Source organism: Prunus avium, chromosome 6 (genome assembly GCF_965620075.1).
Source record: "Prunus avium chromosome 6, drPruAviu1.hap1.1, whole genome shotgun sequence".
NCBI classification, from domain to species: Eukaryota; Viridiplantae; Streptophyta; class Magnoliopsida; order Rosales; family Rosaceae; genus Prunus; species Prunus avium.
This window is the reverse complement of record NC_142289.1, coordinates 39050349-39069456: the sequence shown is the minus strand read 5'-3', so window position 1 is coordinate 39069456 and position 19108 is coordinate 39050349. Positions and strand designations below refer to the sequence as shown.

The window sequence follows — 19108 nt, the reverse complement described above, 5'->3', positions numbered from 1 at the left end:
TCTCACTTTCTATTCCCACTTGAGTTTGAGGAATACTTTTGCAGACTTATAAGAGTTTGGTTGTTGTCACAAATTTGAAATTACATTGCAATAATTTCAATCCATCCATCATCACATTGATTGAAATTAGTATGAATGAGATCATGAGGAGCGGAGGAGAGCTCCCATTTCATCCCATTTCGGCGGAGGTGGTGTCCTTGCTGAGGCTGAGGCTGAGACAGTGCACCAACCTCAAACACATAGAGCAAGCTCATGGATTTATGGTAGCCGGAGGCCTTCATCAGGACAACCGAACCCTTCCCCGATTCATCCAGGCCTGCTCTTCTCTTGGCTTCTCAGATTACGCCTATTCCGTCTTCACCCGCACCCAAGGCCAGCCAAGCATTTATCTCTATAACACCATCATCAAGGCCAAGGCTCTCTCTCCCTCTCCCTCCCACGCCATCTCTCTTTACAACAGAATCCAACTCGCCGCCTTGCGCCCTGACACCTACTCCTTCCCTTTTGTGCTCAAGGCCGTCGTTCGCTTGGCGCCACCTCAAGTTCAACGATTGGTGGGCGCACAGATTCACTGTCATGTCATAGGAATTGGCTTTGACATGGATGCAAGCGTCCTCACTGCCCTCATTCATATGTATTCCTCTTGTGGATGTGTTTCCGACGCCCGCACACTGTTTGACGGAGCTGCTGCGTTTGCCTTTGCCTTTTGGGATGTCGCCCTCTGGAACGCAATGATTGCAGGATATGCCAAGTCAGGTGATGTCGACAATGCCCGCCATTTGTTCGAACTTATGCCCCCTAGGATTAGGAATGTCATTTCTTGGACTGCCCTGATTGCCGGATATGCTAAGGTGAACCGCCCCCACGAGGCCATCACAATCTTCCGCAGAATGCAGCTTGAGAATGTTCAGCCTGATGAGATATCCATGTTAGCCGCACTCTCTGCTTGTGCCCATTTAGGGGCTCTCCACTTGGGCGAGTGGATCCATAACTATATTGAGAAACATGAATTTCGTAAGCTGGTTTCTCTCAACAACGCACTTATCGACATGTATGCCAAGTCAGGCAACATAACAAAAGCCCTTCAAGTTTTTGAAAATACTAAATGTAAAACTGTCGTAACTTGGACGACCATGATTGCAGGACTGGCTTTGCATGGTCTCGGAAGAGAAGCCGTTGAAATGTTTGCTCAAATGGAAAGGGCTAAAATCAAGCCTAACGATATCACTTTCATTGCCATCCTTTCTGCTTGTAGCCATGGTCGATTGGTTGAAATAGGCCATTGGTATTTTAGCATCATGGTTTCCAAGTATAGGATTAAACCCAAAATTGTGCACTATGGCTGCATGATAGATCTACTTGCGCGTGCTGGTTATCTTCAAGAGGCACACGAATTGGTTAGACAGATGCCATTTGAAGCAAACGCAGCTATATGGGGTTCTCTTCTTGCCGCTTCTAATATTCATGGGGATGCGGAGCTTGGACAACATGCTTTGCAACATCTAATAATGCTAGAGCCCCATAATAGTGGAAATTATGCACTTTTGTCTAATGTATATGGTTCTCTGGGTAGGTGGAATGAATCGGGAATGCTAAGGAAAGTTATGAGGGACACGGGTGTGAAGAAGACTCCAGGAAGGAGTTCCATAGAAGTGAATAACAGAGTTCATGAATTCATTGCAGGAGACAAATCCCACTTTGAATGCACTAGGATATATGAAGTCCTGTATAAGATTTTCAGGCAGTTGAAGCTGGCTGGACATCTGCAACAAGATTTTGGGGAGCTGCTTGAATTTGCTGAATAGCCATTAGCCAGGATTTGATACTCCAATTCTTCCAACGTCCAGTTTAACCAGATCTGAAATCTCCTTGGCATCACCGTATCTCTACCAGGGTTTCATCAACAAGCAGGTATTTTCTTTCCAACGTAACGTCTTCTGTCTTTTTGAGCTGCTGAGAGATTATAAAAACATAACTATTCTTGCTCTTCACCCTCATGGTATCCTACAAATTGTTCTTCAGGCACAACATACATGATTTGGTGTGTCAAACAAAGAAAGATACTTAACAAAATGCCAACACCAATTTAGCAAGCTCCTGTCATCATCTAAACCTATTAAAAGAATGATATACAAGGAAGCCAAATATAGAGCTTATATGTTCTATGAATCTCCGTGGTTAATAAGACACTTCATTAGCTTCTCAGAAGTAGAAATTGCATAAGGAGAGTCACAAGAGTGGTTTATATAGTGTCTTTGTCAGTTATCTCAATTTCGTGTACAAATCAGATTTGCTTGGTGAACTTGAAACTGAAAGAGCTTCGTAAAAGCAATTAAGATATTGAACTTGTAAACATTGTGATATGATTTTTCAATGCACATTTTTACATGAATGTCGCTTTATTTCATTGAATATTGTTACCTAGCAAATGGACAGAATCATCTGAAGATTAATTTACTAAGACTTTAAATTTATAGTCACCTACTGAAGCTGCTTCAAAGTATTAAACCGAGGAAGAATTCCTGCTCTAGTCCCAAGTTCTGAAATCCTAACCCTAGAAGAGCACTGGCCCATAAAATCTGAATTTTCTGTAGAAGAAGATGGCGTATTCCTGACAAAAATAGAGGAAGAGAAACTTTTGAAACCATGGAACAGAACATAATCATTAGGAGATTAGGTGTTTTTGCAAAGGAAAAGGCTTCTGGATGAAAGTATTGCTCAAAAAGATCGAACATGTATTTACATAATTATCTTTCTTACCTGAGTTCATATCATTTTCTTGTGACTTTATCAGTTGCTGTGGCTTGATTGCTTCCTTTGGAGTTACATATTCCATAAATAAAGCTCTTTGAGATCTCATTTTGTGTAGGCCATGTCTTATTCCTTCTGCAGAGCTCTGAAATAACGTGTCCAGATCTTCCTTTTCACATTCTTCCCCACGTATTGTGGTAGGCACTTGTTGACAGCCCGAATTTAGTTCTATTCTTGAAATTGAGATTCCAGAATCTTCTCTCGAGTCCAAAATGCTATAAGCTAAATTAGAGGTAGAAATTTGGCACCAATTGCTATTGTTTGACAAGAAACTGTCTGAGGATTCTGTTTCACCAAATGGTACCTGCATTGGGGATAAAGTGTTGACCCCATTATCATCTTCATTCAAATGCAAACTGCTGTACCAAATATCAGGTGGATAAATGGTGTTCCATATGTGTGTCTCCATTGGCACGCCATCTAATTTGTCTTTTGTATGTATTATTATATCTTCAACAAATTCATCTGATGGAGAATCAGAGTTACATCTTGAGTCAATATTGTCAAAATCCTTCAAATTTGTGGGAGGTTTGGTAATAACCACTTCTTGCATGGACCTGTGAGATCCCTCCACATCAGCATGCTTCTCCAATTTGTTGTGGTTGACAATCTGTTCTATTGCATTCTTGCGGTTTTGGACTTCCTTATCCTGCAAATGGTCTCTTTCTTTTTGTCCATTACATATATGTTTCTTCTCTGGGGTAGCAGGTGCATTCTTATTTAGGAGTAGCCACTTATCAACATAATATTCTGCAGAACAAGCATTACTTTTATGTCTATTTTCATATTCCTCACTATGATCTCTGTGATGATTGGAGCATTTTGGTGATGCTTCCTGTTCTGGGAATACAACCTCTTTAATATCACATTCTGATAGATCCTGACTGCATTCTGTTTCTACATCTGCACTACGTTTCATCTTCAAAGCCACTAAACAGCTATTTCTGGAAATACTACATTCTGAGTTGTTTTCTGAAGTACCCTTTACAGGGAAATTTACAGATTTAGCATGATGGTTCATTGTTCTTCTCCTTCTTGCAGGGAATCTCACTTTCTCTTCAAAAGTTAGGTGTTCGGGTCCAGATTTTCTTCTACTGCAAATAGTAGGTCTCATAAACCTTGGTACCTGCGAAGAGGGAGCTGCTGCAATATTTCTAGTCTTGCTCCTATTTATTTCAAGATTAGCTTGGGGCAAGTCGTTAAATAAATTGTCAGCATCCAGTTTCTCACTGGAAGATTGGGTTGTCCCTGTTAATTTCTCCAATTCCTCATTTAACTTCTTGATACTCATTCTAACATCCTGGCGCTCAACTTCAATCATTGTCATCTTTTGTTGCAGATTGATCATTGCAACTTCCTTCTGCCTTTCTTCCTGATTTCAATTTCTTCCAGTCATTATTAAGGCACCAGAGTTCACAATTTATAATAGAAACAAAATCAGCTTTTTGCATAAGCTGAGGTTCCTATAAGGCACTTGGATTCATGCAGCAAGCTAACCAGGTAATACAGCAAACTGATTATATGATTACTCATTATCAAATGAATCTACTTTCTTGCACCAATATTCTTAGTTATGATTTTAATTTTAACACAACTTTTCTGCCCTTCTATGATATGCGTATGATTCCTGCATAAACGGCTTGAAGACTTGCAATAGTTTTGTTAAAGATGATAAAGTGAGTAATGATTAAGCTTTCTTCTTTTTCACTATAACATACTCATTAGACTAACATCATGCACTTTGTCATGTGTCTAGACTTGTTCTTATTAGTATTAGTGTGCCTTCTTTTCCTTTTCTAGTTCAAATTTTTTTCTCTAGATTATCTAATGTAGTCGACATCAATCAAGAACCATGCTCCAATTTCACTGAAAGAGGCTGGTTAAAATTATTGAACTGTTTGGGTAGCTTCAGGATTGTAAGGCATGATGGTGCATTTTGATGTAGGGGAGAGAAGTTAGAGTCCTTAGCTAAAGAGTTCGGTTGTGCGATGTGTGAGTGACCACAGACTTATTTAGGCATTATCTTTGGGAGCAACCCTTCTGCATTATCTTTTTTCTAAATCTGGTGACAGAAAAAGTGTGGAAAAGGTTAGATGGGTGGAGGAGAGGGAAGAGTAGCATTATTATTTTTTGTCTATCTTCATATTCTTGGGTGGGGTGCTAGGATTTTAGAGAAATTCATGAGACTTCTTATGGGAAGGCTGTGGTGAGGAGGAAATTATCATTTAATCAATTGGGATCTTGTGCAGGAACTGAGGGGAAAAGGTAGGGTAGCTATTGGAAATTTGTTAAAAGGAAATCAGGCATTACTAGGCAAATGGTTGTGGAGATTCTCACTTGAGAAAACTCTGTATGGTGTTCAATTGTTAGGAATGGCTGAGCCATATAAGTTTAGAAGGCTGGTGTGACCATTAAGGTGCAAAGTTTACCTGGTTTAGTGGTCCATGGAAGCTAAATACTTGTGATATGATCTGGAGAAGAAGGCCTTACGCATGTTTGTCTCCACTCCACATTGGTGTGTTTTGAATTAAAAGGAGGAGGGACTGCTGCACACTGGTTGTTCGATGTGTTTGAAGGGATGTGTGTTGGGGTTGATATTTCTTGTTGGTGGAGAGGTACTGCAATTTAGAGGCTAACAAAAAGGGGCCATTTTCTGATGGTCTGCTATTTTTGCTCTTTGTGCATTGTTTGGGTAGAAAGAAACAATCGGTATGTTGACAAGAAGGAAGAGGAAGTGGATCTACTTTGGGATAGGATTAGATGCTTGGCTTCTTTTAGGGCGTCTTTGTCAAAGTTAATTAGACACTCTCTTTTTTTTATTTGGTCAACTTTAGAGACTATCTTTATGTGTAATTCATAGTGGTAATTTTAATTTGTACTGTCACTAGGCCAAAATAAAAAGGCAAAAGGAATTTGTACTTTGTCAGATTTAATATAAAAAAACAGATCGTCACATTTACTCACAGTTGAATCTGTATTCCCTAGATGAACGCTTCTCACCCTTGTTGCAAAATTCAAAGAACACACTGTCTCGCAGAGATCTTCTTCTTTAGGACTGATGTGGACAAGCATTAGAGTTTTTGAGTCCTTTCCTAAAAATATAAAATCAAGGGAAGAAAAGATATTTAGACCATGGTGATAAAAATAAAAAATAAAGTACATGTGAAACAGGCATTAAAAAAAAGGTGGGTATATTTTAAAAATAAGTTTTGCCATCTCCAGAGCAGGCATATAACATAACTAGTTGATGCATGCATATAGTTTACGCCAAGAAACCTTTTTAGTGGCAGGCCTTGATAGGTAAAAACAAAAGAACCTCATTTATCATAGAAATTTGGTGTAGGGCATGTTCTTGTCACTTGGTAGTCATTACAATTAAGAATGATACTGTAGATCCAGTGAGGTAAAGTATTACCAAGGGAATCTTTAAGAACCTGCGTCAGCTTGCTATTCCTGTCATTAGTGAAAAAAGAAAAACTTATTATGTAATTAGCCATCTATATAATAAAAGTGAATCATAACTGGTGAGTTCTTATTGCTTATTACTCATTACATACTAACAAGTGTGTAGAGTCGAAAACTTGTTAGTATCTTACTCATACCAAGTACCAACCAACACTAGTATAATGCATTAACTGAAAAGCATGCTGGTTTCGTTGATTATTTAATTTAATCAAGTGGGATTTTCTGGCCGTCACTAAAATAGGCTATGGGAGAGTTAATTTCTCATTCAAGTTTAATGATATGGCTTTAATAACAAAATAACAAAAAGGGAGATGTATGCTGCTTATCCCAAGTAGTAAGGATCAATGCATAATGATTGATTGTGTTTCTTACCTGAAAGGTACATGGCCCTTTCTAGTCTGAAGGGCATTGATGACATCTCCAAGAGAGGAAAGTGACAAGTTAATGGCTTTTCCTTCTTCTAGTCTTCTTCCCCATGCCTTTGTCTTCAGCAGACGCTCACTTCCTCCCAGGTCAACAAACCAAACTTTATTTGTTTCTCGTCGCCTCTCAGGCGCTCCACTACATGTGACTGATATGCGAATCAAGCTACCACAACAGAAATAGAAAGTCTCAGAACATAATAGTATTGTTTCCAAAACCAGTAACCAAAGCTGAAGACATATCTGAGACAGCCAGTTTCCTATTAGGGCAAGTAGTTACCAGTGTGATCTGCTGGAAGTAACGTTACAATTTGTTGATGCAGTTGACCTGAACCGGCACCCTAGTCTATATAGTTTCAAAGCTTGGTTGAAGTCACTCACTTGAATAGCCACAAGGTTTTCAATTTCAATCCCACCCTTTGGATCTGTTTGGATTGAGAGGCTGTTCAAGTAAAAGTAGGATTACTTCAGAAGGCAATGCTTAACACAACTAACAAATGGAACTTATGAAAGTAAAGGGATGCAACAAGCCAACAATTCTCATGTAATTCAGGAAACCATGAGAGGATTAATTGAGCGAATTGGCTTCCATCATTTCCTCCTCGTCGTGGGAATAAGCTATAACTTACTGTTAGTGCTGCTTTGGAAAATTTTCCCAATATTACTTTGAATTTCTTCAACTGATAAGACATGAAGAAGACTTACCCTACTTCAAGCATCCATTCACCACTCTAGTTCAAAACAAATGATTCCCGCCTTACAAGTAATAAACTAGTGATAGAAGGCATTTGCAAAGACATTATATGTTCATTCAGATGAGTGAACGTCTTGTTTGATTCTGAAAACAATGGTTAAGTAGCTGGCATTTTTTAAGGGTTAATTGCGGGTTTGTATACCCTGCTATTAACAATCCTAGAAAGCTACTACATGTGTTACTATTACATTAGAAAATGATTCAAGTAACTGGTTACACCATTAAAATCTGTTAAGCATCCGCATTTATTTTCAATACTTAAATAATCTTTTGGGGTGAGCTATATAACAAACACAACTGATAGAAATGCAAGGTGACAAGGTGACAATGAAATGCAACTACACGCAAAAATAGACAAGGAATAAAGCTCTTTATTTGTCTGATGTTCAGCATAAAGACTTGCAACTAATTATCATATGCAGTCATATTTTCAGGCACACTATAAGTCAGGTACATAATTCCTCAACCCTCCAATATAATGAAGAAAGAAGTGAAATTAAGTTCATTGAACTTCATCAAATTTGTAACTGGCTAAAAAGCCCATAAAGAATTTTTCAGGAAAGATAAATTATCAAAGTTGATGCGGGCACAAAATAAAACCTGTAGTAAGTTGGCCTTCATTTTTCAATTAATCATCTTCACCACCTGTGTTTTTTTTTTTCTGTTAGACAACCACAAGACACCAAAAGCTTAAGCGCTTAAGGGAATGGACCAACAATGTATATGTTAAGTTAACTTCCTTCACATGTAGGCTTGCAGAGGTAGATAAATGCAGATAGAGAGAAGTGTATGGGTGCAGCCCAATCATGTACCTTGCAAATCAGCGGAGAAGTGGGGGAATGGAGATTGGAGGTTTCGAACTCAAGGCCTCCTACAACCAGAGCTATGATTTCTATTAGACAACCACTGGTGGAAAGAAAGCCAAGGTTTTCTGGGATGCAGTGTGTTAACCCTCTCTGTGCTATTGGGTTACATAGAATAACTTTGAAGGTTTGAGTGGACAAAACGGCGGAGGAGCCTGGGAAAAAGATCAGATTCTGGTCATCTTATGGACTTCTGTTTCTACGTAATCTAAACAGACTCATCTATCTGCTATTCTTATGGATTGAAAGGCTGCAGGCCATTATAGCTAGGAGTGTAGGGGGTCCTGGGATCCAAATTGTTATATTTTTGGTTTGATAGTCCTATCTATTCTCATTTTCGTTTCGTGTACATTTAAGTGGACTCCTTTTTGTTAGTATTAATAGAATTTTGTATTTTCTCAACAAAACAGAAATATTAGACAACCACTGGGACATCAAAAGGCTTAATATGTTCGGGACTGGGCCAAGAAATCTGTTATTGCTCAAATTGAGTATATTTATGGTGAGTTGCGTAGCTCATGAGCCTTAAAACATTCGGCATGTAATTTTACCATGGTGGCAGTGGATCCATTGCCTTTGTTGGTTGAGGAATGAGCAGGTCTTTTAGATTTCCCATATAAATCTCAAGCATACTGAAACTGAATAGAAACGCATGGTTGCTATCCACTGCTTGCTTAAACAGTGCTTCGATTGCACGGGGCACCACTCCGGGAAAATCTGGAGTTCCTTCCTGCACAATTTAGATAAGAACTATTATACAAACCACATTTAAGTCACTTTAATACTGAAATTATGTCAGGCAGATCAAGGCATGCAACTGAGACTTTTGGGGTACTGAACTTTCCAGTAAGTTTTTTTCACTTGCATGACATGGATTTCTTTATTGGCTATGTCAAGATTTTACTTGCATGTATAGAATGCCTATAAAATGTCATAAGATAGTCCTTATTCCTCACCATGGTGAAGGTTTTCCCTGTGCCCGTCTGTCCATATGCAAATATGCATGCATTGTAGCCATCAAGTGCGGATTTGATGACTGGCTCAACTTCTGAAAAGACTTCATCTGAAATTTTTCAATAATCAAATTTTCAGTCACAAAAATTATGGCTCTCTATAAGTTAACACATGAAGAGTTGCAACTGGCCCTTTTTTTTTTTTTTTTTTTTTTTCTTTCTTTTTGGCCTGGAGTTGCAACAAGCCTCAACGGCCAAACGTACAACCAGAAAGTTATGATGTACTCAAGCACCTTGTGATGAGCCTGGGTGGAAAACCACGTCGAAACTGTAACTTTTACTCTTATTATCAGTAAGTCTTAGATGAACATTACTCGAATCTAATGCAACGACAGGCCTAAAACGGCCAAAGTTCTCCCCTATTGTGATGGGTCTTATACGACAAAGCACTCGAATGTTACCTGCAATGACAATCTATGGTTAGCACAATTCTGCAATTTAAATTGTTTCTGGTCAACTACAGCATATATGCGCAGCTAAGAATCTGGAAGTATTTTTTTGGGGAAGCACAGATTTTTATTCGACAAACTCTTCACAAGTTTTGGTCTTATTTGGAGTATAGTAAAAACACTTTCTTTGACAGGACAGTAAGAACACTTCATAGTTTTGTAATAGGATGGTAAGGACGCTTGGTAACACATCAAACTTGAAGTCTCCCTTAAAACACGATACTTCAGTTAACAATGACTAACCTTTCAGGTCCAGAAATTCATTTAGAACCTGCCTTCTCTGTTTGTTCAATTCATTAATGTGGGCAGTCAAGATAGCGAGTTCATCTGTAGACAGACACAGAGAGAATCGAGAAGGGTATAGGTGTTTGATGAATAGAATGATCATATTCAGATGGACATTGTAAGAAAATAAAATATATGCAGTGCTGCAGATAGATATGCCATTGCCAAGGGATTTACATTTACCTCTAATATTTGAGGCAGCATTGCTTAAATCATCATCATCATCACGGTTCTCTGAACAACTGTTTATCTCAAAATTTGTAATGGTTAATTGAGTCTTAGTGGATTGTCCTTGAGAAGGTTGGTTTCTTATTATATCACAAACAGATTTAACCCAGCTGGAAGTCAGATGTGACTTCAATCCTAGTAAGGAATGAATCTTTTCAGGAAGGCTGGGGACACGGTTTCTTGATGCCATGCTTTTCCCTGAATGTCTTTGTCCTGCAAGCCAACTCTGTAGGGTAAATAAACAAATAAATAAGTTCAAATTCTGATGAAGAGTATATGATAATAAAGCTGCAGAAATCTATAGGTATACTGAGAATCCTATTTCTTCTTTGTTATGTGAGTTTTCTGCAGAAATCCATGGGAAAAAAAGAAAGATGAAGGATGATATCCGAGCCTGAAAGAGAGAACAGAGAAATTATGAACAAGTTAAACCAAACCACGGAGAGAAGAGTAGCATGAATCTGGAAGCTTATAGCACTTGAAAACTCCTGTTAGTCAAAACTTAAAAGTGAATGTCTGCTGAAGCCATTCTTGACCAAGACAATGTAACTTAAACTGGCCAAAAGAAAAAGAGACCAAGACAAGGTCAAATATTCCTCCATTGCAGCCCCCAACTTATATTTTATCCAGTCAAAACCTTTCAATTAATATATGCCAATGCCCATTTCAAACAACTTGGAGTATATTAATAGAATCATACATAACTAGGCAAGCAAAGAAATAAAGAACGACAGGGGAGGGAGGGAGAAGAAATCTCACAAGCTGTTGAATGCTGAAGAAAGAAATTTAGTCTCTGCTGCGAATAAGACTGAAAGCTCATCAAAAAATAATGCATTGCATTTCTTTCATATGTTATGCTGGTACAGGTAAACCATTGTTGGAATTTTGCTTCTTGACAAAATCAAATAGTTCCCCCTCCTCCCCTTACTTGAGAGAGAGAGAGAGAGAGAGAGAGAGAGAGGCTGGTAGTTGGTGGTGAGGGTCCCATTTCAAATTTTCAGGATGATGCGTTTTCACTCATCTCTTGCTTGAAGCTGAGGATGGTTGAGGTGAAAAATGTTGGGGGGGCTAGCTCAGCTCAGCTGTCATTAATAACTTGCCTCTCTCTTGCTATTTGATTTTGATCTCATGCTCACCACCAGGGCAACATATCATGTACCAACCAACCACGACCTTCCCAATCCCACATTCATCACTCACTATCTTCTAATAATCTTTCATTTGGTCCCATCTTATTCCCTAGTGGTTGATCAGGTGTTTTATTTTTGCAAACTACGCCAACATAGACCAATCAATTAAACAAAGCCAATACACCAAAGAAACTTCCTTTGCAAAACAAACAAACGAAAAAGAAAAAAAAGTTTAATGATTTACTTTCTTTAATAAATAAGCCCTGTAAAACTGCTTAATGATTTTGATTTTGATGTCATGGTGGCTATGTTTATTTTTTTATAATACAAGTGGTAGTCTAAATTAGAAGGGAATGAGATTTCTCATACATACACAACTATCATGCCGTGAGAATTTGAACTTATCGGCTGCTATGTCTTAATTGTTCTAGAGCATCAGACAGACAAACGATCATATGCAATAAGCAGTTCCTTCAACTATACAGCACGCGCGTATTGTTATTTTGTCGAAGCAACTGACGAATCGAATACTACTTTTTATGTTTTTATGTCTTTCAACCTTGAGGCCAATATTCGGTGGTTGGTTGGTTCTAAAGAATCCAAAATGTGTCTGAATGAATGATCTGTTTACACGGGATCAACCAGTTGCTGTGGCCCAGGTCTTGTTTGAAGATTTGCGTGTGATTTTTGGGGGGAGGTGGTGTCTAGGCCCATAATGATTTCTGTGTAAAGTTTGCCTTGTTGGGCTTCACCCCTCCTTTAAACCAAAAGAAGAAAATTATAATATGTTTTCTATCCACAGTGATTTACAAGTTAAAAATTTCTTTGTTAAAACCTCAAATCACTTACTCATCTACCATTCTATTTCTACAAGATATTCTTTTGATACTTTTTATAATATATTTGTTATGAATGCAGTAGGTACGTACCTCTTTAACTTGAAGGCAATTAAGCTATGGCTTAATGAATTAATGTGAATTTTTGATATCACCAAAGGCCTGGCATGAGGAGCAGAAAGAAACATGTAGCTAAAGACAACTTGCCAACCTCAGCACTCAACTAACTAGTCCGGTCACCTCTCTCTCTGTGAATCAATGCTAGCCTTGCTAGCTAGAACTATATAACACACACACACATATATATATATATATATGAGAGATATATTATCATGGTCTCATCATTCCAAGTGCAAGGAGCTTGTACCTCAAGTGGTTAAAAATATTTTTCTCTGCACTCGAGCTCCTAAGTTCAATTCCTCACTCGTTTTGTTTATATCAAAAAATCATCCCAAATAAGATCTAGATATATATATATATATATATATATATAGTCCCCTTCTATTGTATGGCGGATGGTGGAATTAAGAGGAGAGAATGATATATAAAATGATGACTTTGGTTAATAAAAGGGAATGATATATCCTTCCCTCCCTTTCCCTTTCCCTTTCCTCCTACATATACATTTTTTCAGACAGACTAGCTAGATAGTACTACTTACAATTTGCAAATGATAGATTGGAGCTGTTTTAATAATAAAAAGAAAGCCACTTGCATATGCAGAAGGTGCCATATTCACTGGTTCAGCAGGAAGTAATTAATGCATGCATATATATGTAAATTTTCTATATAATTCATATATATCAAGTCACTTAATTAGTGGTTTAATTAAGTACAAGAATCACAAGATGAGTTAATAATCTTATTACATTTTAATCTTAAGTAATCCGTAATCTTAAGGCTCTACAAAAATGTCCCTCAAATAAACATATTTGAGGGATCTTTCAACTAAAGCTCCCTGTATATATACCTAGGAATCGGTAGAAGTAGGAACACAAAATAACCCATTATCAAAAAGCACGAGATCCCGGAAGTAGCTCTTATATAATTGGCCTTTCAATAATAGCAAGCAGCAGGGAGCTCCCTACGTAACTACGTTCATGGGATATCAAGTTTTAATTAACTTAACCTGTAATTATAGGTTTACTATTACTATGGCTCTGCCCTGCCCAGAGTCCAAAGATGAGATAAGCCGAGAAGTAAATAATCTAATCGAATTTCATTACAAGGGGTAGTACTAGTAGGGGTACCCGTGCATCAAATCACTTGAAAGGAATTATTCCATGTCGACAAGGAATGAGTAATTGGCTCTTGCACAGGATAAATTTTTCTGTACTTCAATCAATTACACAGCCATAGACAACCGACCGGGGTCAAAATCATTATCAGGAGGATACACATTTAACGATAGCCCTAAATCATTATTGCCAACATAATAGAACGCTCTTGACCAAGTGAACAAATATTACAAGGTTTTCGAAAAGCGAGAAGAAAAAAAACACAAATATTACAAGGAAACAACCCACTGCCCCTATATATAATAACAAGCAACTACTTTGAGTGATGCCTAAGACCCAATACCCAGCCCCAGCACCACAACAGATAGGTGTTATCTTCTTGCACATACAAGTCAAGACTCTTGGGGTGCCTCAAATCTTGTTGGAGTGTCGATGCCCATCATACAACAAATGCCCGATATTAAGATTATAAGCAAAACGATTCCCTGAAACATCATTGCAAGAAGAAACAACGTCAGGACTCTGCATCTCAGTCATATTATTTGCATATCTGTAAAGAACAGGAGGCTGTTGAATTGCATACTTGTCATTAAAAATGCACGCATCACTATATCTGAACATGCATGTGTGAGTGTGAGGCATCTATGGACCAAAGAAAAGAAAAATAATAAAAAGAATAATTGTGGAATGGACATTCCGACTTCCCGAGGACAAGTACTAGTTACCAGAGCGCCCATATATATATATATATATATAGTCCCCTTCTATTGAGGGATCCCTCAAATAAATATTTGAGGGACACCATTTAGGATCCACTACGAATTTTTTTTCAGCGATCCAAACCATCTATTTTTTAAGTCTACATCCATAGATCATCCTTGCAAAAACTTAGACAAATCGGAAACCGTTTTGACATCCAATTGTGTCCTACAAAACAATGAACACGGTGCTTCAAGAAAGTACTACAATTTCAATATTTCAATTGAGTGGTCAAATGATTTCGGATTCAAGTGATTTTTTGTAGAGATGATCTTTAAATGAATATCTACATAATAGATGGTTTAGATTGGTGAAATAAAATACAAAGTGGGCCCTACAAGGTTGTCCCTCAAATAAGCTTATTTGAGGGATCCCTCAACTGAAGCTCCCTATATATATGCATGGAGTGGCAAAATAAGTCATTTTGTCTAAGAAATATCAGAGTACAATGTGGACTGTAGAGAGATAGGAAGAAGCAATCATGCAGCTGTTGCAACAGCAGCAGCACTAGCCATTACTACCAATCACCCCTTTGCTACCTGCTGCTGCTGCTTTATTGCACTTACCATGTGCCTGATTTTGGAAGAAGCAATCATGAAGAATTGTTACTTTGCTCTTACCATCACCCAAGAAATCTTGGAATAGACTGTTATGGCTCCAACAAATCAGGAACAGTTGGGATTTCATGTCAAGTTTTGGCTTATTTCTACGACTCAATCCTTCAGTTCATAAGTTTAAAATATGTAGGTTTCACTGACCACCTAATATGTGTCACTCCTGGCCGTATGGACATGTAAATGTCGCTAAGCATTTGGAACGGTTCCACAGTTCTTCCTTAAACAATCAAGAGGGGTAAAGAAATGAAGAGAGAGAGAGAGAGAGAGAGAGAGAGAGAGAGAGAGAGAGAGATATGTCTCTACAAGCTCATTGATAAGAAGCAGTCAGATGGGTCAGTTTGAAATGCATCAGTAACTCATGCCACAAAATCAACGAACCATGTGGAGCAAAGTAAAAATTTGTGCAAGAGAAGAAAAAAGGTGCAATAACATATGTTCGAGAAGTAATTAACAAAAAAAGATCTGAATAAGTCATCCTCTGTGTATAACTAAGTAAAGTTGTTACAACATTGTACTTAAGCAAATGTTCAAAAGAAATGTTGACGAAATAAAGAAACTAGAATGTATGTAAAATGCAGAAGCTACAAACTCTAAAAAATTGTATAAGCTACAAACTCTAAAAAATTGTAGAAGCTACAAACACTTAACCACAGAATAGAAAACATGAAAAATGTGGAAGAAGGATACTTACAACTAGAAGTCCCTCTAGAAGAGATGATTTGATCTGACAAACTTCATCACAGGCTGTTGAATTGGCTGATGCATTTCCTGAAGCACTTTCAGCAAGAAACCTTTGCAATTCTCGATAAGAAGGATATTGGATTGACTTACTGGGATCTGAAACATATAGAACTCCATATTTTGCCCCAGACTGATCCATGGAACTAATAAGCTCGGAAAAAATTTTACCTGCACATCCAATTGAAAGATTTGCATGACAGTGTCCTAGACCAGTGTGACTTGTGTACACAACCAAAGAACTTCCATGATATATATGCATTATTACATACTAACAGTTTCAACTTAACATACCCTCCGAAAGTGTTTGGTCAAGTTCTTTGGAAGAACCAGATCCTTTATGGCAGAACACAACCAAATCTACTTCTCCATTGGATCTCTTCTCCGTCCTTGAACCAAGATAATCCTGCACAATGTTATTGAGGAAAAAAGATATCAGATCTTTTTCATAGACCTAAAAAGTATATAGTATAACACATGATTGTCAAATTGATTTACATGGAACGATTGCAGGTTTGCAAGCTTTTGAAAATTTTCACCCTCAATAGAGCACGACTCCAAGAAAGCAACGTTACTGAATCCAAAATCCTGCCCACAAGTCTCCGAAATCCCTGACACCAAAGAATTTTCCATAGCATCCTCCTCTGGTACAGCAACATATGGGAAGGCCATTGAGAAATTGGATCCTGTGAAAGAACCCTGTTCAAGACCATGGAATTGTAGCTATTAAAGCAGAAATTTTCATCATAAATTTCAACCAAAAGTCCGATGCAATTAGGCAAACTCTATACTTACTTTGAGCAAGTCCACAAGAGCTGGATCTGCATGTTTGTTTGCAGGAATATCTGAAGATTGTAACTAAGAAAACAAAGGTATTAATTTAGTAGCACAAGATATAGACACAACAGCAAAAGGTTTTCACTGCATTGCTTTGTAAATAAAAAACCTCACCCAAAAAGTGAAAGCTGTATCAATTATGACTCTGAAAGATCTAATTGGTTCTCAGAGAGTGTGATGCTTATAATCATTCAAAAATGTCTAGGAAGTTAAAATACCAATTTCATGTTATTTCCTTAGTCTTGTACTTTGCAAGCAACTGTTTTGATTCTAGAAAAGCAGTCACAATTAAGTCCCATAAAATATAAACACATAAAGTAGCTAGAGATGTAAGCAAACAAGAACAAATTGCGCAGCACTGTATTTCATTCTCGTCACAGCAAAGGATTTTCAAATATGAAGTAACTTTTAATGGATTGGGAACATGTATAGGGAAGTTACACGACGAAAAGAATACATCAAAATTCTTACCTCTCTACCAACGAAGACAAGAGCCAGCTCCAAAGGCTGATGAAATTTGTTTCCAGAGCACTATGAAGTTGAAAACAAATACATACATACAACTTAGAAGACAATATCAATAGTGCTAAAAACTTAAGAATGCAAAACAAATGTAAAACCAAAGAGACAACTTCTCTCTTTTAGAAGTTCATATAAAACAAGTATAAAAAGTAAAAAACTAACTGCAGTAAACTATCACTGTAAAAAGGAAAACAAAATACCAGTATGTTCGACCAGCCACCTTCTGAAAGAACAGACTTAGCTAAATCCATTGGAGAGATAGTCTGGTAATTTATGGCTGCCTTCACTCTGTTGTGTGAAAGCACGTAATCAGTACACAATGAGGAACAAAGGGCACTATAATATGGGCCAAAGAATTTTTTTAATGAAATTAAAAATCACGTAAACGATGCATGCTACCAATGCCCTTATCATTTTGACAAAATCACAAAGTAACAGTATACCACCATCAAAAGAGATACCACATGCAGAAAAGACAACATGGTTTGACTGTATCCAAGAGTTTGATGGTAAATCAGTTTTTAATTTCCTTTTTTTTCTCAAGAGCTAAATTAAAAATACATAAACTGCTTCCCTCGAAGAGTATCCTGAACACCTCACTCTCCTCTCCCAGGTCATCTTTTGCCTCCTCAAAGTACCTAGACAATTTTAAGGCCCTTAGGGTCACCAGTTCTCTGAGGAAGAAACTGAAAGTGATAAGTTGCTGAAATTTTCAAGGAGTGAAAATTTAATCTTCCAAGCTTGAAACTGAACCTTAAAGACTAGGTTATGTTTCTTAAAGAACTAACAAAATAGATGAAATGTTGAGAATACAACTGAAAACATGATGCAACTTTACAAAATAACCAAAACTCCAGAGTAATTATTTCAGATCCTGCTTGATACTTGTTAACACAATTATTTTCAGTTGATACTTGCATTAACAACTGAAAACATGTTCAATTTGATAAAGTATCACTGTCTTTGATACTTCTTAATAGAAAAAAGAATATAAAATGTCAAAAGTTCTCAATATTGGAGGCAAAAAGAATAGGAGCACATATATCTTTGAATTAACCATATTGCATCACACCTATTAGCCAAATCCAACAATAAGTTGGATAGAAGAAAAGGGGAGTTTTAGTTAAAAGGGAAGCTACAACTGCAAAATGTAGTGCAGCATCCCTCCATTAACCAAGAAATGTCAAGTGTTTTCCTTAGTAGATCCTCATTTTAGTGGCAACTTATGAGTTGATCCACCCACACATCTTGCTTTTACTAGTCAATCTCAACCGGAAGCCACTCCACAATTTAGAGAAAAATAGAGGAACACAAAAGAATGATTTAGCAAGAACTACAAGTTATTTCAAATTGAACGGAAATTAATTTGATAGAAAGTCGAGCGTTAGTGTATGTCAAATTCTCTTTTCTTTTTTTCGCCCTCCAAATATAAATAAAAGTGACCTATATACTTGTAAAAGAAAGGCAGCAACAGGTTGTGTTCAAGTATTTTCAGAAGTTTGGGCAAAAAAACAGTGCAGCCTAAGACTCTGAAACTTGACTTGATTTATAAAGTAGTAAGCTGAAGTAGTACATACTGATCGTAATGGGGTGACCAGAGGAAAGCTGGCACTGTGGAAGTGGAAGGCAAGGGAAACCCCGAGAGAATCTGAGGCGCAACAAGCAAAGCTACCAAACATAGTAGCAGAGGCAGAGCTGCCTTCATCTTTGGTCCTGCACATGTGGATCAGATTGATCAAATCACGGATCAAATCATGTCATAGTTGTTTACATCGCATTCGAATCTACCTTTGATGCATACATACACAAACTGAAGCAGAGATCGATTTAAGAATTAAGAGAACAAATCTCATCTATAAGTACAATTCAAAAACACGAAATGCAAATCCAAACGAAGAAAATAACATTAACAAAACATAGATGGATCACCTGAGGGCTGAGGCTGAGGCTGAGAATTTTGATGGTTTTATCGGAAATTATAGAAATCAAAATCTGCAAAATCAATTAAGTTATGGCCGTCGTCTCCTTGGATACGGGTAGATTGGGGAAGGAGCACTTCGGATGTCAAAACAGGCCCATGGACACGGCCCGTTGTTCATAAGTTTGGGTCCAATCCGGCCTGCTTTGCTTTTTCTTTCTCT

The 19108-nt window shown here is 37.6% G+C and overlaps 3 protein-coding genes across 15 annotated transcripts; 1 reads left to right on the top strand and 2 right to left on the bottom strand.

Moving 5' to 3' along the window:
- Positions 1 to 5772, top strand: LOC110759025 (Pentatricopeptide repeat (PPR) superfamily protein). 7 transcript variants are annotated; one of them, XM_021961028.2, is made up of 3 exons: positions 1 to 1911; positions 3853 to 4052; positions 4151 to 5772. In XM_021961028.2, exon 1 carries the CDS (start codon positions 132 to 134, stop codon positions 1803 to 1805), a length of 1674 nt encoding a protein of 557 aa, XP_021816720.1. In that variant the 5' UTR covers positions 1 to 131; the 3' UTR covers positions 1806 to 1911; positions 3853 to 4052; positions 4151 to 5772. The 7 variants fall into 7 exon arrangements, with proteins under 7 accessions (XP_021816720.1, XP_088110972.1, XP_088110971.1 ...); XM_088254846.1 differs by having other exon boundaries at positions 3853 to 4311; positions 5061 to 5772; XM_088254845.1 differs by adding an exon at positions 2893 to 2948 and having other exon boundaries at positions 3853 to 5772.
- On the bottom strand, positions 1557 to 11409 carry LOC110759024 (P-loop containing nucleoside triphosphate hydrolases superfamily protein). 6 transcript variants are annotated; one of them, XM_088254838.1, is made up of 13 exons: positions 11050 to 11407; positions 10246 to 10684; positions 10021 to 10104; positions 9562 to 9729; positions 9272 to 9378; positions 8867 to 9045; positions 6979 to 7140; positions 6649 to 6864; positions 6227 to 6264; positions 5776 to 5903; positions 2761 to 4183; positions 2482 to 2611; positions 1557 to 1953 (listed from the first exon to the last, which is right to left on the bottom strand). In XM_088254838.1, exons 2-12 carry the CDS (start codon positions 10478 to 10480, stop codon positions 2496 to 2498), a joined length of 2856 nt encoding a protein of 951 aa, XP_088110964.1. In that variant the 5' UTR covers positions 10481 to 10684; positions 11050 to 11407; the 3' UTR covers positions 1557 to 1953; positions 2482 to 2495. The 6 variants fall into 6 exon arrangements, with proteins under 6 accessions (XP_088110964.1, XP_088110963.1, XP_088110966.1 ...); XM_088254837.1 differs by lacking the exon at positions 1557 to 1953 and having other exon boundaries at positions 2347 to 2611; positions 10246 to 10503; positions 10601 to 10684; XM_088254840.1 differs by lacking the exon at positions 1557 to 1953 and having other exon boundaries at positions 2347 to 2611; positions 5812 to 5903; positions 11050 to 11409.
- A 2241-nt stretch (positions 11410 to 13650) lies between these two features.
- On the bottom strand, positions 13651 to 19053 carry LOC110759017 (uncharacterized). 2 transcript variants are annotated; one of them, XM_021961019.2, is made up of 9 exons: positions 18897 to 19053; positions 18545 to 18680; positions 17168 to 17255; positions 16917 to 16976; positions 16404 to 16466; positions 16107 to 16307; positions 15903 to 16014; positions 15562 to 15779; positions 13651 to 13979 (listed from the first exon to the last, which is right to left on the bottom strand). In XM_021961019.2, the coding sequence occupies exons 2-9, from the start codon at positions 18670 to 18672 to the stop codon at positions 13887 to 13889; spliced, it is 963 nt and encodes a 320-aa protein (XP_021816711.2). In that variant the 5' UTR covers positions 18673 to 18680; positions 18897 to 19053; the 3' UTR covers positions 13651 to 13886. The 2 variants fall into 2 exon arrangements, with proteins under 2 accessions (XP_021816711.2, XP_088111319.1); XM_088255193.1 differs by lacking the exon at positions 18897 to 19053 and adding an exon at positions 18756 to 18779.
- Between the last annotated feature and the right edge of the window lie 55 nt (positions 19054 to 19108).